At 41.6% G+C, this 22,966-nt stretch overlaps 1 protein-coding gene across 5 annotated transcripts in view; it reads right to left on the bottom strand.

Moving 5' to 3' along the window:
- Window positions 1-243: 243 nt before the first annotated feature.
- The window catches only part of RCAN2 (regulator of calcineurin 2), an 83,278-nt gene continuing 60,555 nt past the window's right edge, over window positions 244-22,966 (bottom strand). For all 5 annotated transcript variants that reach the window (XM_021529740.3, XM_085576249.1, XM_085576250.1 and 2 more), the window contains 3 exons: window positions 16,295-16,468; window positions 13,534-13,705; window positions 244-6,607 (listed from right to left, as the gene is read on the bottom strand). In XM_021529740.3, coding sequence (XP_021385415.2) covers window positions 6,447-6,607; window positions 13,534-13,705; window positions 16,295-16,468 — 507 coding nt within the window. In that variant the 3' untranslated portion in view covers window positions 244-6,446. The remainder of the gene's footprint in view (window positions 6,608-13,533; window positions 13,706-16,294; window positions 16,469-22,966) is intronic.

Here is a 22,966-nt window from a genome sequence, read left to right on the forward strand (position 1 = left end):
ATTAGCTAGAAAATCCTGTGCTCACATTTACTGTTGGTTCAGGTTTGATTTTGGGCTCTCTCACTCGGATCCAGAGGTGTTGGGAGCTGCCTCTGCAGTGGCTGGGATCAGTCACTAGAGGGTACAGGTGCACCTGGATTTAAGAACAACATGAATAGCTGGAAATTATATTTGCCTTGGATGCCAGAAATGGTCCAGCTGCTTAACACTGATATAAAATGAAAGCAAAGCACCGACAAGGAGTTTGCTAATTCCACCAAAATGTTTAATACCATAATAGATTTTCATTGAAGTACAGCGCTAATGTGAATATTTGTACAAAATATGTGGTTAAAAATAGTATTGATTTATAATATATACAGATATGTCACATCCGTGTCAGAAATGTAGACACTCGAATGAAACCATGAGCAATGCTTTTAAATCTACAACAACATACACGAAATATTTCTGCAGCTACCCACATTAGGACAACTTGCCAAACTGACACTTAAGGATCCACCAGTCCCTACAGATGGCATTTCTGTCAGAAGTTTCTGTACGAGAACTCTGCTCTAAAATGGATTCAAAACATTTACCTCCATTAACCCAACAGTGAAGAGAACACATCTGTGTGACACTAATGTAGACACAACTTTCTCACACTAGATATATGATCAGTTATCATAATTTGTTAAAAGAAGGCTGATTTTCTCATGAGAATAATAGAGAAGTTTTATCTTTCTTTCTGGATACTCTTAATGCTGTGAGGGAGCCCCTGATTCAAATGGGCCCTTAATACAGCTCTTGGGTACATGACTCTGCATCCTGAAGTCTGTTTTAAGGTTCTGAGTATCTTTATTTTCATTAACTTCAAGGCTGCTCGCACTTCACAGCTTTCCCAGCCTTACTCCAGCAAGAACCTCCCTATCAAATGTGCCTATTTAAGCTTTATAGCTGTGGCATCAGGACACAATCCTATATTAAGATGACTCTTGCTGCAGCCCCAGAATCTGTGTAGTTACTGAACAAACTGACAGAAGGGGAGAGAGAATTCAGGCTAGTTTTTTAAGCTTTCTGAGCATCTCTGCAGTAGGGTCTTTCAGGGTTCCTGCCCTTCCTCTAGAGTGCTGCTGCCATTCTGTCACTAACAGTGCTGGCATCTCTCCCCTCCAAGCCAAAGCAAATAATACTCCACACTTCAAATAGACCTGTGGGAAAGAGCTTTTACAACACTTCCTCCCTTGTCCTTTTGCCCCTGAATGCTGCAGTCTACATGTATTCAAAAAAAGAGCACAGCTACTGTTATAAAAACATCTCTTTTTGAGAGAAGCCTAAAATATTGAAAGCGGCTGTACTCCCCCAGAAGATGGGTTAAATCAGGAAAAGCAGTGTTTGGGGTTTTTGCTAGTGAAACTTGTTATTCAAGAGCATTACATGATGCTAAGTATAAATGAGGGTCTGGCTGGGACTTTAATCCATAGTTGGTCTTGTTTTTTGATAAACCAGAACTAAAAGTGTTTTCTTAGGCAAAAGGGAATCAAGGAAATGCAAAGGTCTTACATTCACACTGGTATGTGAGATAAAGCCTGAAACAGCGAAAAGTTTAGTGCTGAAATACTTGCCACTAAAGAAGGACCAAGAATAATTTCAGTAAATATTCTTTAGAGGATCTGAAAGCATTGTGACTGTGATCAGTCTGATCCTCTGGGACACAGCTCTCTGTCCTGAAGCTCATTTCCCAGTGCTGTGTCCAGTGCCATGGTGGAAGAGCCACAGCTGGCATGTCGCAAACACAATTCAGTTGGGTGGATGAAGAAACTCACTGTGGTGGGGGAAGCTCCTTTGGTGCTCAAAGTGAAGAATAAACAAGGCCTTCTGCCTTTGACCTCTAAAAGAGGTGAAAAGAACCCCAGAAGAAGTTCAGTATTATTAGTTTTTCTAATTAAAACACAGAGGTTAAGGCCTGTCCTTTCCAAAGGAATTAAAAAGCTCAGAGTTTACTTCTCCAGTGAGACTTCCTAAGCAGATCTAATTTTCAGAATCATGAACAATCATCTTTTGATAAATTAAGTTTTTTATGCCAGGCACACATAAAAATAATTTTTTCACATCCATATTTGAGCAATTTGATATCAGAATTTCACAGGACAGTTATCAGCAAACTCATCTCACAGTTTCCAGTCTTTTGCAAGACCCAGCACAAATTGATGCAAGAGACAACAATTAGTTTCAATTTTTATAATAACGAATGTTAACAGAACTCTTTCCCCAGCCTGGCTGGCAGCTGGATGCCATGTTCCTTGTCCAAGCATTCATGGCCACAGCATCACCCATGTTTATAAAAGCACAGTGAGAACCACATCAGGGGTCTGGGACGTGCCAAGCTTCTGCTCACCAGGGACTGCACTGCAGCTATTTTGTGTACACTGAGCCAAATCCACAGCAAACCAGAGCAAGTTCACATGACTCTGAAACTGCAGCAGCTTAAAATGGAATATGGCATATCCTGCCAACAAGAAGGCTGCTTTCCCCTTAATTGCTACTGAAACAAAGTTTGGCCTATGTCACACATTTAAGCATTTTCAGTTCTACCAGGGGTATACACCACACTACTCAGTTTATTGATATAGTTTAACTCTTTAAATGTTGCTTTTCCAAACACCAGTGCAAGCAGAACACAAAAATACTGTTTGCCATATTTATTATTTTAAACTAAGCTCTGAATTATACAAGTGTAAAAGTGATTAATTAGCCAGTAGCTTTTTAGTACTCCTATAAAATATGACTAAATAGAACATTTCAAAAGTTATGTACAATACAATGGAAAAGCTCATGGCATCTGTGACAGTGCTCAGACAAACCACTGGAATCGCATTCTTCCAGGAGTTCAGTCCATTCCTCAATACAAACAACAATCTGTATTTTTGCTGAAAGCTTTTACAGTGTTGCTGAATGGGACAGAGAGGGGGGAAAAAACCAAACTAAAACCAACCCACCCCTCTTGCCCAGTTTAGGATCAAATTAGTGCTACAAAATTTATGCATGGGGAGAATTTCTATAACCTAAAACGCTTTAGAGTAACTATGGCTGTGGTCTTGCTGTAGTTGAGGAAGGGATGCTCTTGCCATATTTTCTTGGCTGAAAACAAAGTTTACTGGAGTGTGTCTGCGTATGTTAAGAAGGGGGGAGTTTGCATACCTTGTCTTAATTACAAAAATCAAGGCCACAAAAATTACTTAGTTTGTTCCAAAAGAGCAGATTCTAAAACACTCTTTCTCCATGCACTGAAAAGGTTTTCATGCTTTAAACTGAAGTAAGGAAGTCATTAAAATGTCAGTTTCATTTCTGAAGAGGTCAGAAAGGACAAGTAGGCAGCAGGCAACAGAAGCAGCAGCTGTACTCCCCTAATTTCCTTCTTTTAATTTCCAAAGAACAGCAGGAACCATGTCCACCCTTCAGAGGCCCCAGGGCATCACCTCCAGCTGCTCCCTCCAGCTCCTGCTTTGGGCAGGAAATTAAAGGGATGCGCCAGTGCCACTGTGCCTCAGGAGCCACAGTGTAACACTGAGGCTTCATTCTTCCAGGCCTCCAACAGGAGAGAACCCCTGACACCCTGTGAGAAGTCTAAGTCGGAGTGGCTGACCTCAGAAAAGCTACAGAAAAGCAAATTCCCACTCAAATGAGTAGGGGCTCTGGCTGTGATTTACTGAATAGGACAATTCCCCTTCCAGATAGTCAGCATTTTTTGAAAGAAGCATTATTGCCATGTCAGGCAAGAACCAGCCTTTAGTAAAACACTAGTTTCTGTCAAGAGCCAAAAATGCTGATACTTTGGTGATAGGGACATTATTCCATAATACATGAAACACTTTTTTTTTTATGATGATCATTAATTTATCACAGATGATATATAAGCTTTGACCATGGAGCCTGCTTTGAATTTTCAGGTTTGTAATTGTGTTTCTATTTCAATGCTTCAAGCAATGAGCCATGTCCTGCTGCCTCCTGGGTAGTACCACACAGCTTTCCAAAGCATGGAGTAGTCACTGAATGGGGCCTTGTTTAAATCTGTTTGAAAATGCACTTTGAGGAAAGAACATTTAAGGTCCAGTGCTTTAATTTGCAGCATAGTTTTACATCATTTGAGGCCAAAGTACTTAGTTCAGAACCATTTCTCTCCAAAGTTAGAGGACATGGATACAAGACCAAGATTTGGCCTCCTACAGTCTCGCCTGTAAAAAAATCCATTAGCAATGATATCTGATCATTTACATGTTTAAATCTTACTGGCTGTTTATACTGGGCTGAACTAAACCCCATGGACATCAGTGCTGAGTGTGCTCTCAAAAAACAGTGGTGTTACTCCTGGAATATCATTTGTGGCCTAAAATGGTGTAACCAACAGGATATATTCCTAGGCCTGTGAGTGACAACTTCTTTCTTTAAATCAATTTTAAATGTATCACTGGAAATATAATTGATGTGGCACCTCTAAGGAGTTACTTTAAGGAAACTTTACATAGATATCATGAAGATACTAAAGCCCCATTTTCTTTTCAGTCTCTGCTGTATTTAATGAGCAGTACACTTATCAGTGTAACAGTACACAATGATGCCCATAATGTAGTAACAATTATAGAAATGTGCTGAGTGCTGAGCAAAGAACTGCATCTCATCAGGAATACTCAGAGGCTGAACTATGTGAGAATGACAAGTCCTCATTCCCAGATGTCCTCACCATGCAGGCTGGGAATGCCATCTCCTGTCCTCACTGACAGAGCAACATTCTGCTTGTCCTGGAAGTGCTGCCAAGCCAAGACCCTGCAAAGGGGACTTGACTCTGCTGAAGTTTTGTAGCATTGCTGCTAATTAAGGGTGTGATGGAACCCTCCCTCAGAAACCAGATCATTAGGTTTTACAACAAAAAAATCTTGATTACAGAGCCTAAACTGACTTTTCAGACCCTAGAATGAGCTTCCAAGATGTATTTACTTATTTTAAGCTGTAAAGGATTTTAAACCATGGAAGCTCGCTGTGCCATTTTATATTCACTTTGGGGAGTACAGCTGCAGCTAATCATCTTAAAAATCCCACCATACCTTACACATACATTCAGTTTCTGCAGTATTAATTTCAGTGGAACTACTCATGTGCATAAATTAAGCGCATGCTTAAATATATGCAAAATCTGAGCTCAAATGTCTAGAAAATATGTTCTCAAAATGACAAGTACACCTTAAAAAAATAAATCATCATGGAAGGTCTGCCAGACAGGGAAGCCAGGATCTGTCTGCTGTCAGCCATGATGCAAACACAGAACAATTTTTGTAACCCAGTATATATTGCAAGTGAAAGAAACATGCAGGATGGGGTGAAAAAAGGGGATTCAGTTGCATGCAGTCTAATTTCAAGTGTGTAATTATGGTCCTGTTTTCTTTGGCCTAAAAAAAGAGAAAAAAATTCAACTAACCTCTGCTCACCTCCACAAACCCAAACTTCATACAGCTAAAAAAGGGTTTTGAAGCACAGGCCATGGAAAGGGAAAAGGGCTAAATATTAGAGATTGCAAGTAATTACTGACAATTTCAGGGCTATTCACCACACCACTAGGAAAACATTCAGCCTGTAATGTTACTGGAGCGTTCAGCTATGACAGAGAGCAAGGAATCTCATTTTACATGAGCAGTCAGTCAACTCTTCTTCCTCAGACCCAAAGGGAAGACCACTCATCCCTTGATAGAACATTAACTGACAATCCCTACTGATATTCTGGCTCCCTTCTCCCCAGAAAGGACTGATCAGACCCCCCAGCAGCTGCTGCTTCTCCCCTCAGCCCAGAGAGCTCCATCTGAGATCCCTGCCACCATTTCAGACCACCGTTCTCTACAGCTATTGCTGGAAGAACATTGTTGTCTGTTGTTTCTGAAAATGTTGCAAAGATAGTTTTCCTTACAGAGAATTCCAGGGGGGTGCAAAAGCCACCAAGCTAGTAGAGTAAAAACAACACACCTACCCCCCTTAAAAAAAAGGAAACAAGGAAAAGACTGTTGGGAAGTGAGGAGGGCAGAGGAGCAGGCTGCTTGATGAAGGGCAGTAACAATCCTGGGAGTTTGAATATCAAGACTGATATTGGCCTAATTTCCACCCAAACGATCTCTGGTAGTGGTAGTTCAGCATGCAAATTACAGCTGTGAAAAGATCCTCAGACTGAAACCCACCCTTGTTTCCTCAGCCTTGTTTTGTCCTTTCCAGCTAGGTCTATCAGTTGGTGTGTGATATGGTTACAGGTACAAAGATCTTTTTCCTAGCCCTTTTGTTACAGAGGCTTGATTACTGTGAAGGGGTTTCAATGACCTTAGTGTCCCAGTGCTCAGAAGGCAAAGGCTGCCTTTCAACAGAACAAAGCAAACAAAAACCAAGAGCTGTGCTGGAGGAGAGAGAAGTGCTGCTTCTGCCGGAGAGGCTCAGTTAGATACAGGCGGCGGCACACCGGGACGTCGAGTTTGAATGATTTTTGGCTTTGGAGAATTCTTTGGGTCCTCATCTTCCTCCATGTCGCTGTCACAAACATGCACTACCACACTGGGAGTGGACTCTGTTCCTGCGTGCAGCTCGTATTTCTCTCCTGGAAGCAGAGAAAAGCAATCATGTCAAAAGATGGCAATCTGAGCAGCAACACAGCCCGTGGCACTCCTGGACTGCAGAATACTCCACACCTGGGTAGGGAGCTGAGTGTGTGCTGCTCCTAAATACAGGTGAGCACCAGCACGGCTGGACTCTGTCAGCTGCCTCAACACATCCTGGAGACCCTGCCCCAGGAGGCAGTTTGATCACAGGTCTGTAAGGCATCATAAAATACACACATCCTTGTGTCTGTAATGGGTTTTGGTACTAATATTGGTGGCCAGTAGCACTGAAATAAACCCCCAAAGTAGGCAGAGGAAGGAGAAAGAGCACAGAAGTTCACAGTTAAAAAGATGAACTGGAAGCCAAACTATCCAACCTTTGGTCTGAAGTTATTTCACACCTGTTGGGTTGGGATTAGTATTTTTTTGCTGTGGCTTCTTTCCTCAGTCCCATTTAAAGCCTAATTGTTGCTCTTAGATAGATTTCAACACTTAATCTAATTTATCCAGAAATAAATTCCCTGATATCTCTGCTGCAGACAGATTTTGAATTTCAAAGCTCTTTATCTGGGGCTGTAACAAATTTTGTCTCTACAGATGAGATTACAGAGCAGTCTATAAATGACTGCTACAGCAGGCTGAACGCCTAAACAGTACATATATTTTCTAACTATCTACATTCCATATTTAAGTCTCAACACAGTACTCCTCTGAGGGAGATAACATGGCTTTTTTTTTTTTTTCCCACAGAAAATATTCTGAAATACAAGGGGCCCACAAGGATCATGGAGTCCAGCTATTAAGAGACTGGCCCATATGGGCTTGGGTGGTTACCTGCAAAAGTCCACAAGCAAACAAAGGATCAGACATAGGGCTCTGAGTCCTGAATTCAGCCTGCTGGCACTACATGTATTCTGGATTTTACATGGGATACAAGTAGGTATTGGTAATTAAATTGCAAAAAATTAATTTAAGACTTAAAAAAAAAAAATTCCTGCAAAATCTTCTGAGATGAGGAAGGTGAGGCCCCTAGCAAACCCCATTGGCCTCTGTTTGTGGTGCAGTGGTTCCTAAATGCTGCACCACTGACAGAACCCAGCAGTGCCATGTGTTGTAGCATGGAAGCAAATGGCAGTTCCTGCCTCAAAGCACTTGTGGCTTGCTTGTGGTACTAATTTGGAGGTTTATTTGTTTGTCACTTTGGGGCAGAGTAATTAATATGAAGAAAGGGTTTCAAGTTTGGCCCTGCATTAGCTTATGTAGTTCTGGGACTGTGCTCACATGCCATTTGTGCTGACAAATTTCTGGTCCAAATAAGCCTGGATGGCTTGAGACTAGAGGACACGTTGTATTTTTGCCTAAAAACAAGGAGGCACCTAGTGAATAATAGCTATAAGCCAGGCATCTTGCTGTGAGAAATATTTTACTGCTGTGATACCATTAATGTTGACATTTAACTGCTCTATTTTTGGCAACCTTTCCTCTGAATCCAAATCGAGCAAAGCATTACAGGTCTTGCTGATAGGCTAAAATATAAAAAGAGAACTAGCTTGGTTGTGCTGCATTGAGGAATTACATGGTTTTTCTTTGCCCATTTTCCCTGCGGGCCTCAGCTAATTTCTCAGCTCTGGGCTGACGTCAATGCCGCCAGGCAGCACCGAGGGCTGCGTTGGTCACTGTCACCGCGGGCAGCTCCGCAGTGCCGCGCTCACGCAGCGCCGGCCAGGAAATCACATTCACTGCCCTCCTAAAAGGTAATCATCCCAGTTCAAATGCCACATTCTTGTACTGCTCAAATCCCTCCCAGAAGGAGTCTTTCTGCTGAAAAAGAACAGTGAAAAAAGTACAGACGCAAGGAAAAATATTCAGATGCCTCTGGCACAAGTAACTGAAGCAACAATTAATGTCACTTTGTAAACCAAAATGTGATGCACTCATAAATTAGGTTTTTAAGGCATACAGTTATTTCTGAGCATAAATGAGCTGTGCTGTTTGTTCTGTACACAAATGGCACAAAACCTTTTCATGGCTGAGTTAGGAACAGGACAACAATAACTCTGGGACTTTTGTACAGCTGTATCTTGTTCCAAACATAGTCACTGTTTGCGGACAAACACTAAGGTGATAAGCACAAAATAAAAATCCAATAGATACAGCCAGATTAGTCCTTCCCTTCTGCGGCTTCCCTGTTTCTATGATTTTTTCTTTTCTCCTTAATACCATTTTCAGCACTAAAAAAAAAATAAAATTAATGAGCTAAGCCTGCAGCAGTTCAGCTGCTGAAGCAATGGTTGAGTCACTGGAGTTATATTTACACAACCTAGGTTGTCCCAAGCTATGATAGCAAGTTGAATTAATATAGGTAAGAATCACCAATTTCTGTAACACCACCCAAGCATTTGTCCAGTGACCTCATTCAGCTGTCTCTGACATGGCTTCCTCTGTGATCTCAGGCCCTACACTGATCCATGCTCCTGCTTCTCCTGCTTGTCTGAAGAATTCTTACAGGCTAGCTAAGCCAAAGGATTCTTGGGCTCAGGGGTCTTTCTCCTCCAGTTGTCTTTGACCTCTCTCTATCCTGTAATAATAAATTTAAACCTTCACATAAGCTAACAGTGGCAACTCACATAAATTTACTCACAAAATTATCATAAAATTTACCAAAAATACTCTGCCCTTCAGGGCAGAATTCAGCTGTGGCACATCCACTGCTGATTTGTCAAAAAAACTTTCTGATAAGTCCCTGAAAACAGCAGCGGTGTTCCTCCCTAACCATTGCTTTGCATAAAAAGCCAGTAAAAATTTGAAGTTTTCTTCCTTAATAATGAGCACAGCTGCTTTTATGTCACTGGGCCCTACCTTTTGTGACCACATGAGCCAGGACTAAACCCATAGCCTTGGGAGACGCAAGAAAGATGAGCACAGAAGCAACTTAATGATATTTCAGAATTAAAAATAATGGTATAGGATTTTCTATCCCTTTGTGAGTCAGTACTGTGACCTTTCCTTGATGGTGCAGCTCCTGTCTAACAGGACACTTTTGTCCAGCAAAGACCATGTTCATATACATAAAGAATAATGAACAAATGCTAATGATAACGTGTAGCTACCTCATCCCTAATTCAGACTCATGAGCAAAGGTTAATGAGTTCAGAGCTGCCCATTTCAAGTAAATGTGGCATTGGTATCGTGAAAATCCCTTCCACTTTCAGTCCCTTCATCCAAGTGCTTTATAAACAACAGGATACAAATAACAGGAGGTCCTTTGTATGGGTGCATGTTTGTGACAGCCCATCCCACAAAATACCTCCAGGAAACACCTCTACAGCAGGAATCTGCCATAGCAAAGTGGAGGAGCTGCTCCCTGGAAGCCCATTACTGATGTTGCAGGAGCTGGGCACCCTACTCTCCTAACCAGAGGAAAAATTTTCTTCATCCAGCAGCTCTCTTGCACCCTGCCCCTGGTAAGAGAAAGGAAGGGCAAAAGCACCCACAGAACAGCAGGGAGAGGAAGGACAGAGATGAAAAGTTTTATCTATCACTGTTTGTTTGCCCCTCCATCCCCTTTTAATCCTCCCTGGGAGTCATATGAAGTATTTAGTATTTCCTTTGAATCAGTGATGACAAACATGAGAGTTTGAAAACACTTGGGCACAGAAAATCTGCCTTGTGAAATGGTTTGAAATCCCTGTGTATGGCATTTCCTGGGCAGGGTCCTGCTCTCACCTGTTTTCCCCTTCCCTAGGGAAGGGTGAGCCAAGCCCAGGGCAGAGCAGGGGCTGAGGCTGGCAAGAAGTCAGGGTGGCACCTGGGATCCTGGGGAAAGACACTTTGGAGTGCAGAGTTAGAAATGAGGGCATCTGGGACAATCTGTTGTGAATAAAGAGGCAGTGGGGTAAGGAGGGCAAATATAGGCAGGTTGGGGAGTGGATAGGGAGAGGAAGGGACTGCTTTCCAGAAAAGAACAAGCATATTCTAGTGCCAAGAGGATAGTCTGCAAATCACTGCACTAATAAATGGCAAACAGCTGCCTGTTCTTTGAGAGGAGCAGCTCTGCTGTAGACACAGGCTGGACCTGGAGACTCACTCTCCCTCCACCCTGCAGAGGTTTCTCACATAAAATATGTTTGCAATGTAAGGTGGTTGTTTGTTTGCCTGTCAGGTTGCCAGGTTTTATCCTCACCTGGCCTAACTTGGAGCCCCAAGTTAGGAGCTTTTTCCTACAGGAATGCTTGCAACCTGCCAAGCTGTTCTCTAGTCCCAGCCCTGATGTCTGCAGATCTTCATCAGCATATCAGACTACTGGAAGTTGTCTTGACAGTGGAAGTGTTTTCCATCAAACTGATTAACAATTCCACTCCTTTATTTGCAGTATATTGAAAAGATTGTAGGCTGGTGGTCAGCACCAGGCGCAGTCACGGTTCCTGGCTCTGACTGATCTACAGCACTATGTTCATGCCTCATTTAAAGCCTAATTTCTGCATCTGTAGAAAGTGAGAATATGCATCAATCATCCAGGAACTTAATTAAATATGCCACCATCTTCCCTAAGGAGTAAATGCACCCTCACCAATCTCAATTCCTTGTGAAAGAACCAGCTTCCTTTTGAGCACAGAAAGAAATCTGTTCCATCAGCTCTCCAAGATGCCAGCCTGTCACTGCAGTTAAAACACCTGTCCAAAACTGCTGGCACACAGCAAATCTGTTAACTCACTTCCAGCATACTCCTTACACTCTGGAGCAAATCTCCCAACATTTTGCACTCAGGGGCAGTTTTGGTCTCTAATTTTGTGGTTATGATGATGATGGAACCATACTGTGACAGGAGATGACCTGGATTCAGGGAATGGGAAAGGAGCACAGGTCAGTGTCCAGGTGGTACATCTTGCATTTCCAGGGAAGTAGGACAATAAAAATCATCTTATGCTGAGGGCGTACAAAGACACTGTTCACTATTTAGAAGCATTAATGAGTTTTCCTGGTCCTCAGATGTTTATTATATCAAATCACTACATTTAATACAGCAAAGATTCCTCACAAATTAAAGACATGTAATTCAGATTCTAACATTCTCAGCTCTGTAAACAACTGTGCCAAGTGTGTGAGTATTTTTCGACAGCTGATAAGCTGTAGTTACATTTTTAAATTGTGTTTTTGAATGAAAAAAATCTCTTCTCTGAGGCTACCAATGCTGTTTGATGTCCAGCAGTGTTTTACTGCTGCAATACTGAGAAAGGAGTGTTACTGGTATTTGTTTTTCAATGAAATTCTAAACATAGTAAATGCACAACTGAGAACAGCAACACTATTTTAAACCCGCCGCTGCAGTTAACTAAAATTGATCCCTCTAACAAGTGCTAAAAATAGAAAGAAGAGAGCACACAATGGCTTTTCATATTGCTCCCTGCAGGCTCCTTAAATCCGGTGAATTTGACCTTCACGCAAAGCTGTCCCAGAGTGTGGGACAATGAGTGATATTTCACATTCCACTGCTCCAGAACAGGAATTGATTTATTACCCAGCTAGCTCGGGAATTCGTTTACATGTTTCCATTTATAACACTGCTGCATCAAAGAGAAAAAAAAAAATAAAGGAGGTTTTTGGTTTTTCTTTTATTCAGCATTTTAGAAGCAAAGTATCACTCCTGGAAATAATAATATGTAATATCGTCCCTGACTGCATTTTTCTGCTGCCTTTTTCCTGCTGAAGGGGAACAAACCGTAGGAATCTCCTGATATATATTTTCCTCTTGTGAGAGATCCCATCTGAAAAAGACAGGAGATAATCTTGCAAACCTTATGAATCATGAAACATCCTTCTGCACCCCATGCACTCCAGCTCTGAGTTCCTTTGGTGCAGTTGCACAAAAGCCCCAATGATTATATGTCTGCAATTGGAAGCTGCTCTCAGAGTGAGCAAGCAGCATTCCCAGTACAGCTGGGGAAAAAACAATTCTCTCATCCCACAAGAATTTCAAAAATAAACTGCTAAATTTTCATGAGCTCACCCCCACAATTGTTATTAGATTGGGTCTGAAATGTTTTATTTTGGTATGAAGATAATTTAATAGGCTATTTTTTCCTTGTGGCTTATGAACATAAATTAGATTAATTTGTAAATGATACCGCTTGAACCTGAAACTGGAACCTTTCTCATTTTGAAAATTCTAAACCAGGATGCTTTAACAGCTTTGAAAGAAAACTATTTGTAAAGATTACTTAATTAAATCAAAAGTAACCCTCTCCTATGTAAAGTTTTGGTTTTATCAGATGAGCATTTTCCAAGGGAAATCACTGCTTGAAAATCCCAGTTAGCTTCAAGTCCTGGCATTAGCTGAAAATGAGAAGACAGAAGAAAGCCTGGATGCATTATCCATTGACATTTATCTTGTGCTAACAGAGGTTACAACTTATCCCATTCCTCTTGCATAGTTTTCAGCAGGAAATGAGCATTCCTAACAGAGCAATCCCACTGGGGCTGGGGAACAGTAGCTGTCTCTCAGCAAACAACATGAGAGATTCTCCACTCCAGTAAATGTGCACTTTTTCAAGTGAGAAATCTGCACCTTGGAATGCAGAACTGAGCAGATGTCGTGTACAGCAAAAACTCCTCACATCCATAGCCAAACATTTGTCCAGTCCCCACCTAAACCATCAGCTGTGTCATCTAGGCACAAACCCCAGCACAATAAATGGTGTAAGCAAAGCTTTGATCACCTCTCACAAGCTGTAGATAACACACAGTTCTGTGCCTACACATGGTGAAACTCATTCTGAAGGAAAGAACCAGGTGACATCCATCAACTGAAATCCAAATTTTAATGCAACTTCCAGCTCTATGCCAACTCCCTCTACAGTTATTATCTACACTGGTATTTTTTGTCTGCTTTTCCTGACACATTTTCACCCAAGGACCACGAGCTTACCTGGTCCAAGCTTAGAAACTGCATAAAGGAGGTCGTAGTTGATGACAGGTGTTGCATCATCTATTGGTTGCCACCCTACAGGTGGGGAGGCTGGAGGCGAGATGAGAAACTGTTTTGCAGGCTGTGGTGGTGCCAAATGAAGCTTGTCTCCATCTGTCTCAGAGGTCTGAATCTTTAAAGCATAACAAAGACACTGTTTAGTACAGGAAAGAATCACAGAATGCTCTGGGTTGCAAGGGACATTTAAAGGTCATCTCCTCCAACCCTCCTGCCTTGCTCAGAGCCCCATCCAGCCTGGCCTTGAATATTTCCATGGGGCATCCACAATTCCTCTGGGCAACCTGTGCCAGTGTTTCACTACTCCTACTGTAAAAGATGTGTTCCTTACATCCAGCCTAAAACAACCTTCTTTTCATTTAAAACTGTTTTCCCCTTGTCCTATTGCAACAGGCCCTGCTAAAAGGTCCATTCCCATTGTTCTTGTAAGCCCCCTTTAAGTACTGAAAAGCCACAGTGAGGTTTCCCTGGAGCCTTCTCCATGATGAACACCTCCAGTTCTCAGCCTGCACAGCAGAGGAGCATCTTTGTGGCTTCCTCTGGCCTCACTCCAACAGGTCCATGCCTTTCCTGCATTTGGGAGCCCAGTGCTGCACACAGGACCCCAGGTGGGATCTCACTGGATCAGAGTCACATCCCTCAGCCTGCTGGTCACACTGGCTGATGCAGCCCAGGATATTTGAGGTGCCAGGGCACATTGCCAGCTCATGTCCAGCTTCTCATCCCCACAGGATTGCTAATGGAATGACTGATCAAATCATACTTTTCTCATCCCAAATGCCACCCAGGCAGGGTTGCAGCATCAGTCTCAGAAGAGAAGGCCTGTAGATGAATTTCATCTCAGCCTTACAGATGGTGCCTGTGCAGTAAATGCACAGTGTGGGGCTGTGACATCAGCAAAGCTACAGTGTCTGTGCCTCCTGTGTATATTCCTTCAGGATAAACGCAAAGCTTTGGTAGCCCCAGCTGCTAGCTCCGAGATTTTTGAGGCTGTAAAGGTACTGTTGTGATCTGGTCTAAATGCCTAAATAAAAAGTGATATTACACAAGTAACTCCTGAACCAAGGCCCTGTAAGTAACTTCAAAAGGTTTCTACAGATTTTATTTCTTTCATTGAAGTGAAAGAGGAATCTATGGTGTTCCTTAGTCATTTGCAATTCAGTGTCCTTATTTTATTTCCACCTTAAATTATCTACTTTAATTCCTTCTCTTTGCTAGTATGTTAAAGAAGCCTTGACATAAATGAATTGTAGTGCAGCTATACCTGAGCAAGATTGCAACCAGCTCGAGCACAGAAGCAATAAATTCTATTTCCATGATAGCAAACATGGGGTTTGCAAAGAGCCAGTCTGGATCTCTCAACTCCATGCTCCCCAGAACTTGTAGGTCTGGAAGTTGTTATTCAGCTTGGCTGAGGCCAGACACTGCTGCTTCCACATCTTCATTCCCTGAACACGACTAATAAGCTCTTGTAAGACTATGTGTACTGGAGACCATAGTGCAGATACCAGAATGGCTCTGCAGGAAATCAGCTTAGATAGGGAGACTAATCACTATTGTGCACATTTTGCTTTTTGTTCTTAGCCCCAGCTTTCAATTATCCTCTTGAATGTACAGTTAGAAAGAAATCATTCTCAGATCTGCCTAACTGCAGGTTTTTCAACCTTTCAGGAAAAAAAATTCAGAGCCAGATTTAGGAGATCAGGGCATAGAAAATGGGATTGAGGCAGATTCTTAACACCTAAATCCAGCTGTAAGATCTGAGCTCATCTAACTCGTTAAGCACATTGTTTGTTTCACAGCTGTAGCTTCACATCTTCCTGTGGTTCTGCTCCTGCCTAGCCTCACAACAGTTCCTATTCTGACCAGGATGAAGGGGCTCATAATTTAACATTATGAGTTTGCTTGGTACCTTTAAGTGAGCCAGCCCTTATTCTCAGACCTCTGAAGGGCCAACAGGCAGCACAAAGCACACTTACATTGCTTTTAAACACTAGTGGGTATCTCACAAGCCACGTGACCTCATCAATTTATTAAACTGCATTCAGAAGAGGTGGTGGTTGGGTTCTCAACCTTCTTCAACTTTCTCTATCCTGGCTGGGGCCCAGCCTGCTGTGGGAGATTTATGTTCTTTCTCCCTTGGCCAAGAAGAACTGAACACCCACCTGACAGTTCCAATAGATGGATATAATCACCTACAGCCCCAGGCTGGGAGTGTTTTTCTTCCCCTACCTTCTTCCTTTAATTTAGACTCAATAAATTCCTTTTAGAGAATTCAGTATTTGTAATTCATGTATTCAGTTAGGAAAAGCCAAAAAGGCAGGAGGAAGTCTGACTGTGGCTCAGGGCTGCAGCCAAATATGCAATCTAGTCCCACCTTTTTTATTCACTTGGATTCTTTACATTAGAACTTTCTTATGGTTAGTTAAAAGAGTTACCCACAGACAACATTCAGTGTTGTAAATCACCTCGGAGATACATAATTCTGTGTGTTGAATGAGCAACTTCAGTCCTAAGTGGTCCTTTAAATTTACTGCAGACCCTCAGGGCAGAAACAGCTCAGTCAACATAAGGAGGTTTAAGTAATCTTCTATCAGAGAGATTGGACATGGGAGAAACCTTTATTACTTTTATTCAGTGTTAGTGCATAGCTTTTAACTAAATATTGTGCAGTAACACAGAAGTAGAGTCCAAATTTCATTACCTGTGCAAAATACAACTTTAACTTCTTCCCTCTGAACTGTGTTTCATGCAGCTCTATTCTGGCACGAGCAGCTGATTTGGGACTGCTAAAATTTATCCGCACACGCCTGAAGCTTTTGAACAGCTGGAACGTCACACAGTCATCATAGGCACGGAACAAACCTTCAAACTTCTCCTGCAAAGGAAAAAGAAATAATGCTGAAGATTAACTCTATGCTCTGTCACATCAGTCTGAGCCAAACAACAATCTGAAACTCAACAGCTGTTTAAGCAGGTTCAACCTGTGGCCTTTGGGGACAGGTGTCCATAGACAAATAAAGACTCTGTGAAAAGAAATTAAGGAAAGCAGTGGTCTGGTAGTGCTGAACTCTGCAAAAGGTTTAGGGGAAGAAGTCTTCAAATTGAGAACCCAGCAGCTATTGAACTTCTCATACAAGTTGAGCAAACCTGTGACAGTGATATATGAAATGAAGCTGAAAGGGCACATGACTGAAAACACCAGACAACAGTGGGCTCATCTGCACAGAAGCAACCATTGTGCTGAATTACAGTGGAGTCAGCAGACAAAGGCTACAACTGAGGCTTACATCCACATCAGCATTGCAGGGTCATTTTGTATTGCATGCCATGTTTTTCTGGATGTTTTGTCATTTAAATACTTAAGAGAATACACATTTGTCCTTTGAGAGGTCCTGCAGCATCTGGAAACAAACTGGACAACTGAAAACAGTAATCTGTCTGAAAGAGAAACTTCAGGCTTCAAAATGTTCAGCTGTAGAAACACGTTCAAAAGCTCACAACAAAAATAGGGATATTTAGCATTGTAAAAGGAAGGACTGAAGTTTACCACAACCATGGACTTGGAGATGAACAGAAATTCAAGGCACTTTGTCAGCCTTGGAGGCTCGGATTCCATGATTTCTCTGCAAGCTGTGAGTACACAGAGGACTAAGTTTCACACCATCAAATAAACCCAAAGTTCTTAAATCAATTCTGACATAGGTCTTTTCAATCACACAAGCATAAATTCATAAAATGCCAAAGCTGAAATGGGGCAGTTATTATTTAGCCCAGCCTTCATGTTTACTCAGATTTCAGACTGCCATCCAGTGTGTCACACATCAAATCTGAGCATTTTAGCTACTGCAATCAAGACTTGAAGTTTTGTAAGATGGAGAATCAGCCAGACCAAAGCCCCTGCTTTTAGGAGTGCTTTATTCTGAAAAAAAAAAAAAAAAAATCACTGGTGAGATGATTTGCCACACCATTTTTTATACACTGAGAGCTGTTATGTCAGGGGTTTTTATAATTACAATAACCTAATGTATATTGGCAATAACCTGATGTTGATGCCCCATGCCTGGAAATGTTCAAGGCAAGGTTGGATGGGGCTTTGAGCGACCTGACCTAGTGGAAGATGTCCCTTCCCATGGTGGGGAACTGGAATGAGATGATCATTAAGGTTCTTTCCAGTTCAAACCATTTCAGGATTCTGTTTTCTTTGCTATCTCTACAAGTCTTCACATTTTTACATGTTTTAAAATACTTCTTTGCTTCTCATCCAGGAAAACAATTCCTTTTGCCTTACAGTGGATAACTGGTAGAGATTACAGAAGATAGAAAATGCAATTTATGTAATCTCATCAATACTTCAGTTCTCATCTATTGAGCTTACCAGCAAAACAAACAATTTAGAATTTCTCAAAAAAATGCATCCTGCAGCACAGTGCAGCTGCACAGGGAGCACTAACAGCACCATGGGAGTAATTAGTCAGAGTGAGACATTTGTTAAGGAGTTAACAGGGAAGCAGCCCAGTTCCACAGCCAGGGCTGGGACACCACGGCGCATGTGCCCGATCTCCTTTCATTCACTGCCAGCTCTGTGGTCTTCCTCCCCATAACTGATATTCCATCGCTGGCACCCTTTCAAAGGAACCTCCCTATGGTCTATTAAGCTTTCATGATTTTCATTTCATTCTGCCTGACCTCACTCACCTCGTCCTCTCACTGCAGGAGATACTTGGAGGAATGAAAAAATAAAAAGGAGGTGAAAGCTCTGTGGTTTGGCAGAGGGTGACTAAAGACATGATTCTGTGAGAGACAGAAAGGTATTTTTATATATATGTATGTATACAATGATCAAGACCTTAGAACAGAAGTCTCATAAGTAAAAAATTAGCAGCAAGGTGAACATTTCCCAGTAGTAGCTCTGTTTCTCTACAAGTCAACAATAAAATTCATCATATAAAAAAAAGTTTCACCAAGAGCAGAAGGAACCATGCATGGACTTGTCTGGACACTGGGAAGTATCTATTTCTACTGACCATTTATTAATAAAGAGATGCTCTCTGTCTGGATGCAGCAGTCAGGGCTGTGTGCTTGCCCCTCTGTAACACAAGCCAGAGCCCAGATCTTGGTGAGGGACCTAACACAACTTTAGGGAAGACACAATTTCAAACGTGGGTCCAAAAACAATGAACACGAGGAATGTGCTGGGCCCATTCCTGGGCTACACTGTGACCCACTCTGATTAGGCACTGAAAGGGATAGATGGAGAACTGCAAAAAAAATGATTAAGTCCTGGATGCCATTGCCACACTGCGAGAACTTTAAAGCACTATGGACTTTATTCTGCTTGCTTTTCAATTTTATACTGGCACAGCTTTAGAGACCCAGCCTTGATTAACACTCCTGAAAATGCTGTGGGGAGAAGGGAAATCAAACCCTTTACTTGATATTATTAAAGGGCAGTCTATGCACAGTGGGGACACTTCCACTGCACTGACTGAAACTGCAACTCCCATTAAAAAGATTCATACATCTGGATTTTTTTACATTTTCAGCTGATAATAATAATGACCTAAGCAGAGGTCATTAATCATCAAGTGAAGTTAATGGCCTCCAGCTGCATTTTGAGCCATCCCCACTCCTTCAAGCTTGATATCAATTCCCAGGAAAAGCCTTATGTCTTAATTGCTATTGCCTGTGACTTCTAATATCTGCTGAATGCACTTATCTGGATAAAAGTCTTTCAGAGTAATTCCAATCTATAAGAAAATGTATCATATACATTTTAAAGGCCTAAGCAAATTCTTTCCCTTTCAAGTTTTGTGGATAAATTATTCAAGACTCATAATCCTCTCAATTGAAGACTTTTAAAGTGCTTTTAGGATTAAGTATTTTTAAATGCTTTTAGAAAGTAAGTATTTGAACTTTCAGAGCACTTTGAAACTTGTGGAAAAAAAAAAAAAGGAAACATCCAAAGTTAAGCAGCAGTGTTGCTATTCTTGAAAAGCCAAAATGTAGAAAGTCATGAGCTATACATTTATTTCTAGGATTTTGGAGTGTCTTCATCCATCCCAAGTATGTCTCAATGAGGCACAATTAATGCTCTGGAAGATGTAAGCAACCTTCACTTCCCCAGGTTCCCACTTCTCCCTCCTGGGCCCTGTGACCTCTCTTCATCTCATTATTCCTTTGCCCAGCACTGGGCACCTTTCCCCAGTTCTCTCCTGTCACCTTCTGTCAGCTCCCATCACTCAGTGCCTCTAGCAATTTCCAAAGTTCTTTTCTGTTTGTTTTCTAAATTAATAAAATTAGCACAAAGTAGGACCATACTAATTAAAGCTGCTGATTACTCTAGCTTGATGGTTATCATTTAGGACAGCCAATACTGAGAACAAACAGAGCAGCATGCAAGGAAGAAATGAGCAATGGAGTGACAGACAGGAGCTAAAAGCCTCTGAGGACAAGGGCAAACCTATGCCCTTCTTGAATAAAAACTATTTCTAGCACTAAATGGAACTCATCTGAGACCAAGACCCCGCAAGTCACATGGTAACAGTGATCACTGAAATGCAGCCATAGGGAGGTAAACAAGATGCTGGGTATATTTGAAAAAGTATTTCCAGTAAAGCAAGGACAGTGTTAACAGCATTGTATGGAGCACTATAGCAGCTCATTAAAAATGCAGGGTTTGTTGCCTGTATCCTAAGCAGATTAATGGGAATAGATCCAGATAAAGGTTACAGGGAGGTGCTGGAATGAGTCCAGAGAAGGACAACAGAGCTGGGGGGGGGGGTCTGGAGCACAAGTCTGATGAGAAGCAGCTGAGGGAGCTCAGCCTGGAGAAAAGGAGGCTCAGGGCGAATATTCTGGCTCTGCACAACTCCCTGGCAGGAGGGAACAGCCAGGTGAGGGTCGGGCTCTGCTGCCAGGGAACAAGCAACAGGACAAGAGGACATGGCCTCAAGCTGAACCAGGAGAGGTTTAGGCTGGACATTAGGAGCAATTTCTTCACTGAAAGGGCTGACAGTCATTGGAACAGATTGCTCAGGCAACTGGTGGAATCACCATCCCTGGGAGTGCCCAAAAGGCAGGTGGATGTGGCACTTGGGGACATAGATTAGTGGTCATCACAGCAGTGCTGGATTAATGGTTGAATTAGATGATCTTACAGGTCTTTTCCATTTTTAACCATTCCATAATTCTATGGATTATCAACTTACTAAACAAGAAATTAAGATGCTTGGCTTATTTAGCAAAACAAAACAAAGCCTGAGAAGAGATGGGACAGTCATCAGTAATTTACCAGTACTGTTCAGAGCAAGGACAAATCACACATGTATGCTGTAAATCTAGAAGACGACATTGGCATAAAACAAGGGGAAACAGTTGGCATAAATAGGTTTAGTCTAGAAGTTAAAGAAGGTTTCAAACATCAGACTAATGATCCAGAAACAACGTTCCAATTACAGCAGTGGCAGCAAATTATTTTTTTAAGATTGAATTTGGTTAGTTCATGTGAGGGACTATGACAAAGTATCGACACAATGAGCATTGTAAAACATGACAGCCATAATTAGCAAGTGAATTGGGTTCTGACACAGCAAGTTCCTGTGATTTATTTCCAAACATTTCTTTCATGAATAGCTCCACTGGTATTGTGTTCATTCAGGACAAAAGCCAAGGCCTAATTCAAATCAATGGAAGCCTTTCCACAGACATCAGCGAGCTTTGGATTAGAGCCCTAGAACTCAGAACCCAAATTGCATTTTATTATTCAGTGTGTTTACACTCATTATCACCCTTGCTACACATTTGATTTAGGAGATGGCTGTGATTTAGAACTTTAGCCTAATGCTTTTCCTAGAGTTTTGCAAGCAAATAAAGAAAGCATTTTTCATATTTCAATTTTTCCTGTTCATTCATGTAAAAGATACCCCAAGGAACTAACCACAATAGAGAAAGGGATATAATTCGCAATTATTAAATTATTTTTTCCTGAAATTAGTTCTGTACTGGATATAAATACCCCTGTAAGATATAAACTCCTATCTCAGAGTTGAATGTATTCTGTTTCCAGACAAGCCATGCTGGTTGCAACCCTACAAAGTTCTCATGAGGCACAAGAAAAAAGAATCTGCTAAAACAGGAAGCTCTGCACTGAAGAGTCTTGCAGAAAAAACAGTCTAAGAACAGATTCATTCCCAGTTTATAGCAAAGAGGATAAGCATACCAGTTACTTCTAGAGGGATAAAGGAGTCACTAAGGTGACACACATTTAACAAAAAAACTAAAACAGAAGCCTAGAAAATATGAGCTGAAGTGATTTCAGCATTGAGTTATGTCAATGCCATATTAAGGGTATTGTAAATGACCTAGCCTGGATATTGTGTGTAGCTCTTCTCATCCACAATTAAGGAAGATGGCAAGATAGAAGAGCAACAAAAGACTGCAAGGATGATCAGAGAAGTTGTGAACCTGTCACAGGAGGTAGAGGTAGATGATACCCATCCCCAGAAGTGTTCAAGGTCAGGCTGGACAGGGACCTGAGCAACCTGGTGTAGTGGAAGGTGTTCCTGCCCATGGCAGGAGCTGCAATGAGATGGTCCCTTCCAGGTCAAACCATCCTGAGATTCTGGGATCTTGCCTGGGGAAACAGAACCCAAAGTATGAGGCGTTTTCTGTTGCATCTGTGTGTAAGCAAATCAATAAATAATGTAGAGGGAAAGAGATTAGCAGAATTAAAATAACCAACAGTGTTGATATTAAACAAAGACTGCCTGTTAAAAGATTTATACTTAAATTGAGGCAGTTATTTAGCACTAGACCTGTAACACATCAAAATGCCACTGGCCCAGAAATAGAAAAAAGCCTAATTGCTTTGATGAAAAGGGTAAGAAGGAAAGAAGAGCACTATACATTTTTGTGGTTCTCAAAGACAAAAGGAGAGGAAAGACTAGAGGAAAACAATAAGGGATCCCGATTTGTCTAATGAAAACTTAAAAGAACTGGGCTCATCTGAAGTGCTTTCAACAATTATTTAATGAGACACACAAAACAACCAAGCAGCTTGATACAACTCACATGTGAATATTCCTAAACAGCAAGAAGTCCCACAAGTAGCCAGTATAAGCAACAGCCTCTTCAAATTCTCTGCTTCTAAAAAGATGAAACTCATTGGGAATCCTGGTTGTGCATGTGAAAATCCACTATTGATTCTCAGTTAAAATTCCAGGAGTGCTATAAGGAGAGGAAATATTTTAAACCAGTGATGATAGAGAATTCCTATGGGCTTGTCCTGCTGCCTTTAAGTAATGGTGGGAGAATAAAATACAAATTCACCATTTAGAGATCCCCTTAAGGCAAAGGTCTCCAGGTTGTAGCTTTT

Source organism: Lonchura striata, chromosome 3 (genome assembly GCF_050655825.1).
Source record: "Lonchura striata isolate lonStrDom1 chromosome 3, ASM5065582v1, whole genome shotgun sequence".
In the NCBI taxonomy this organism is placed as follows: domain Eukaryota; kingdom Metazoa; phylum Chordata; class Aves; order Passeriformes; family Estrildidae; genus Lonchura; species Lonchura striata.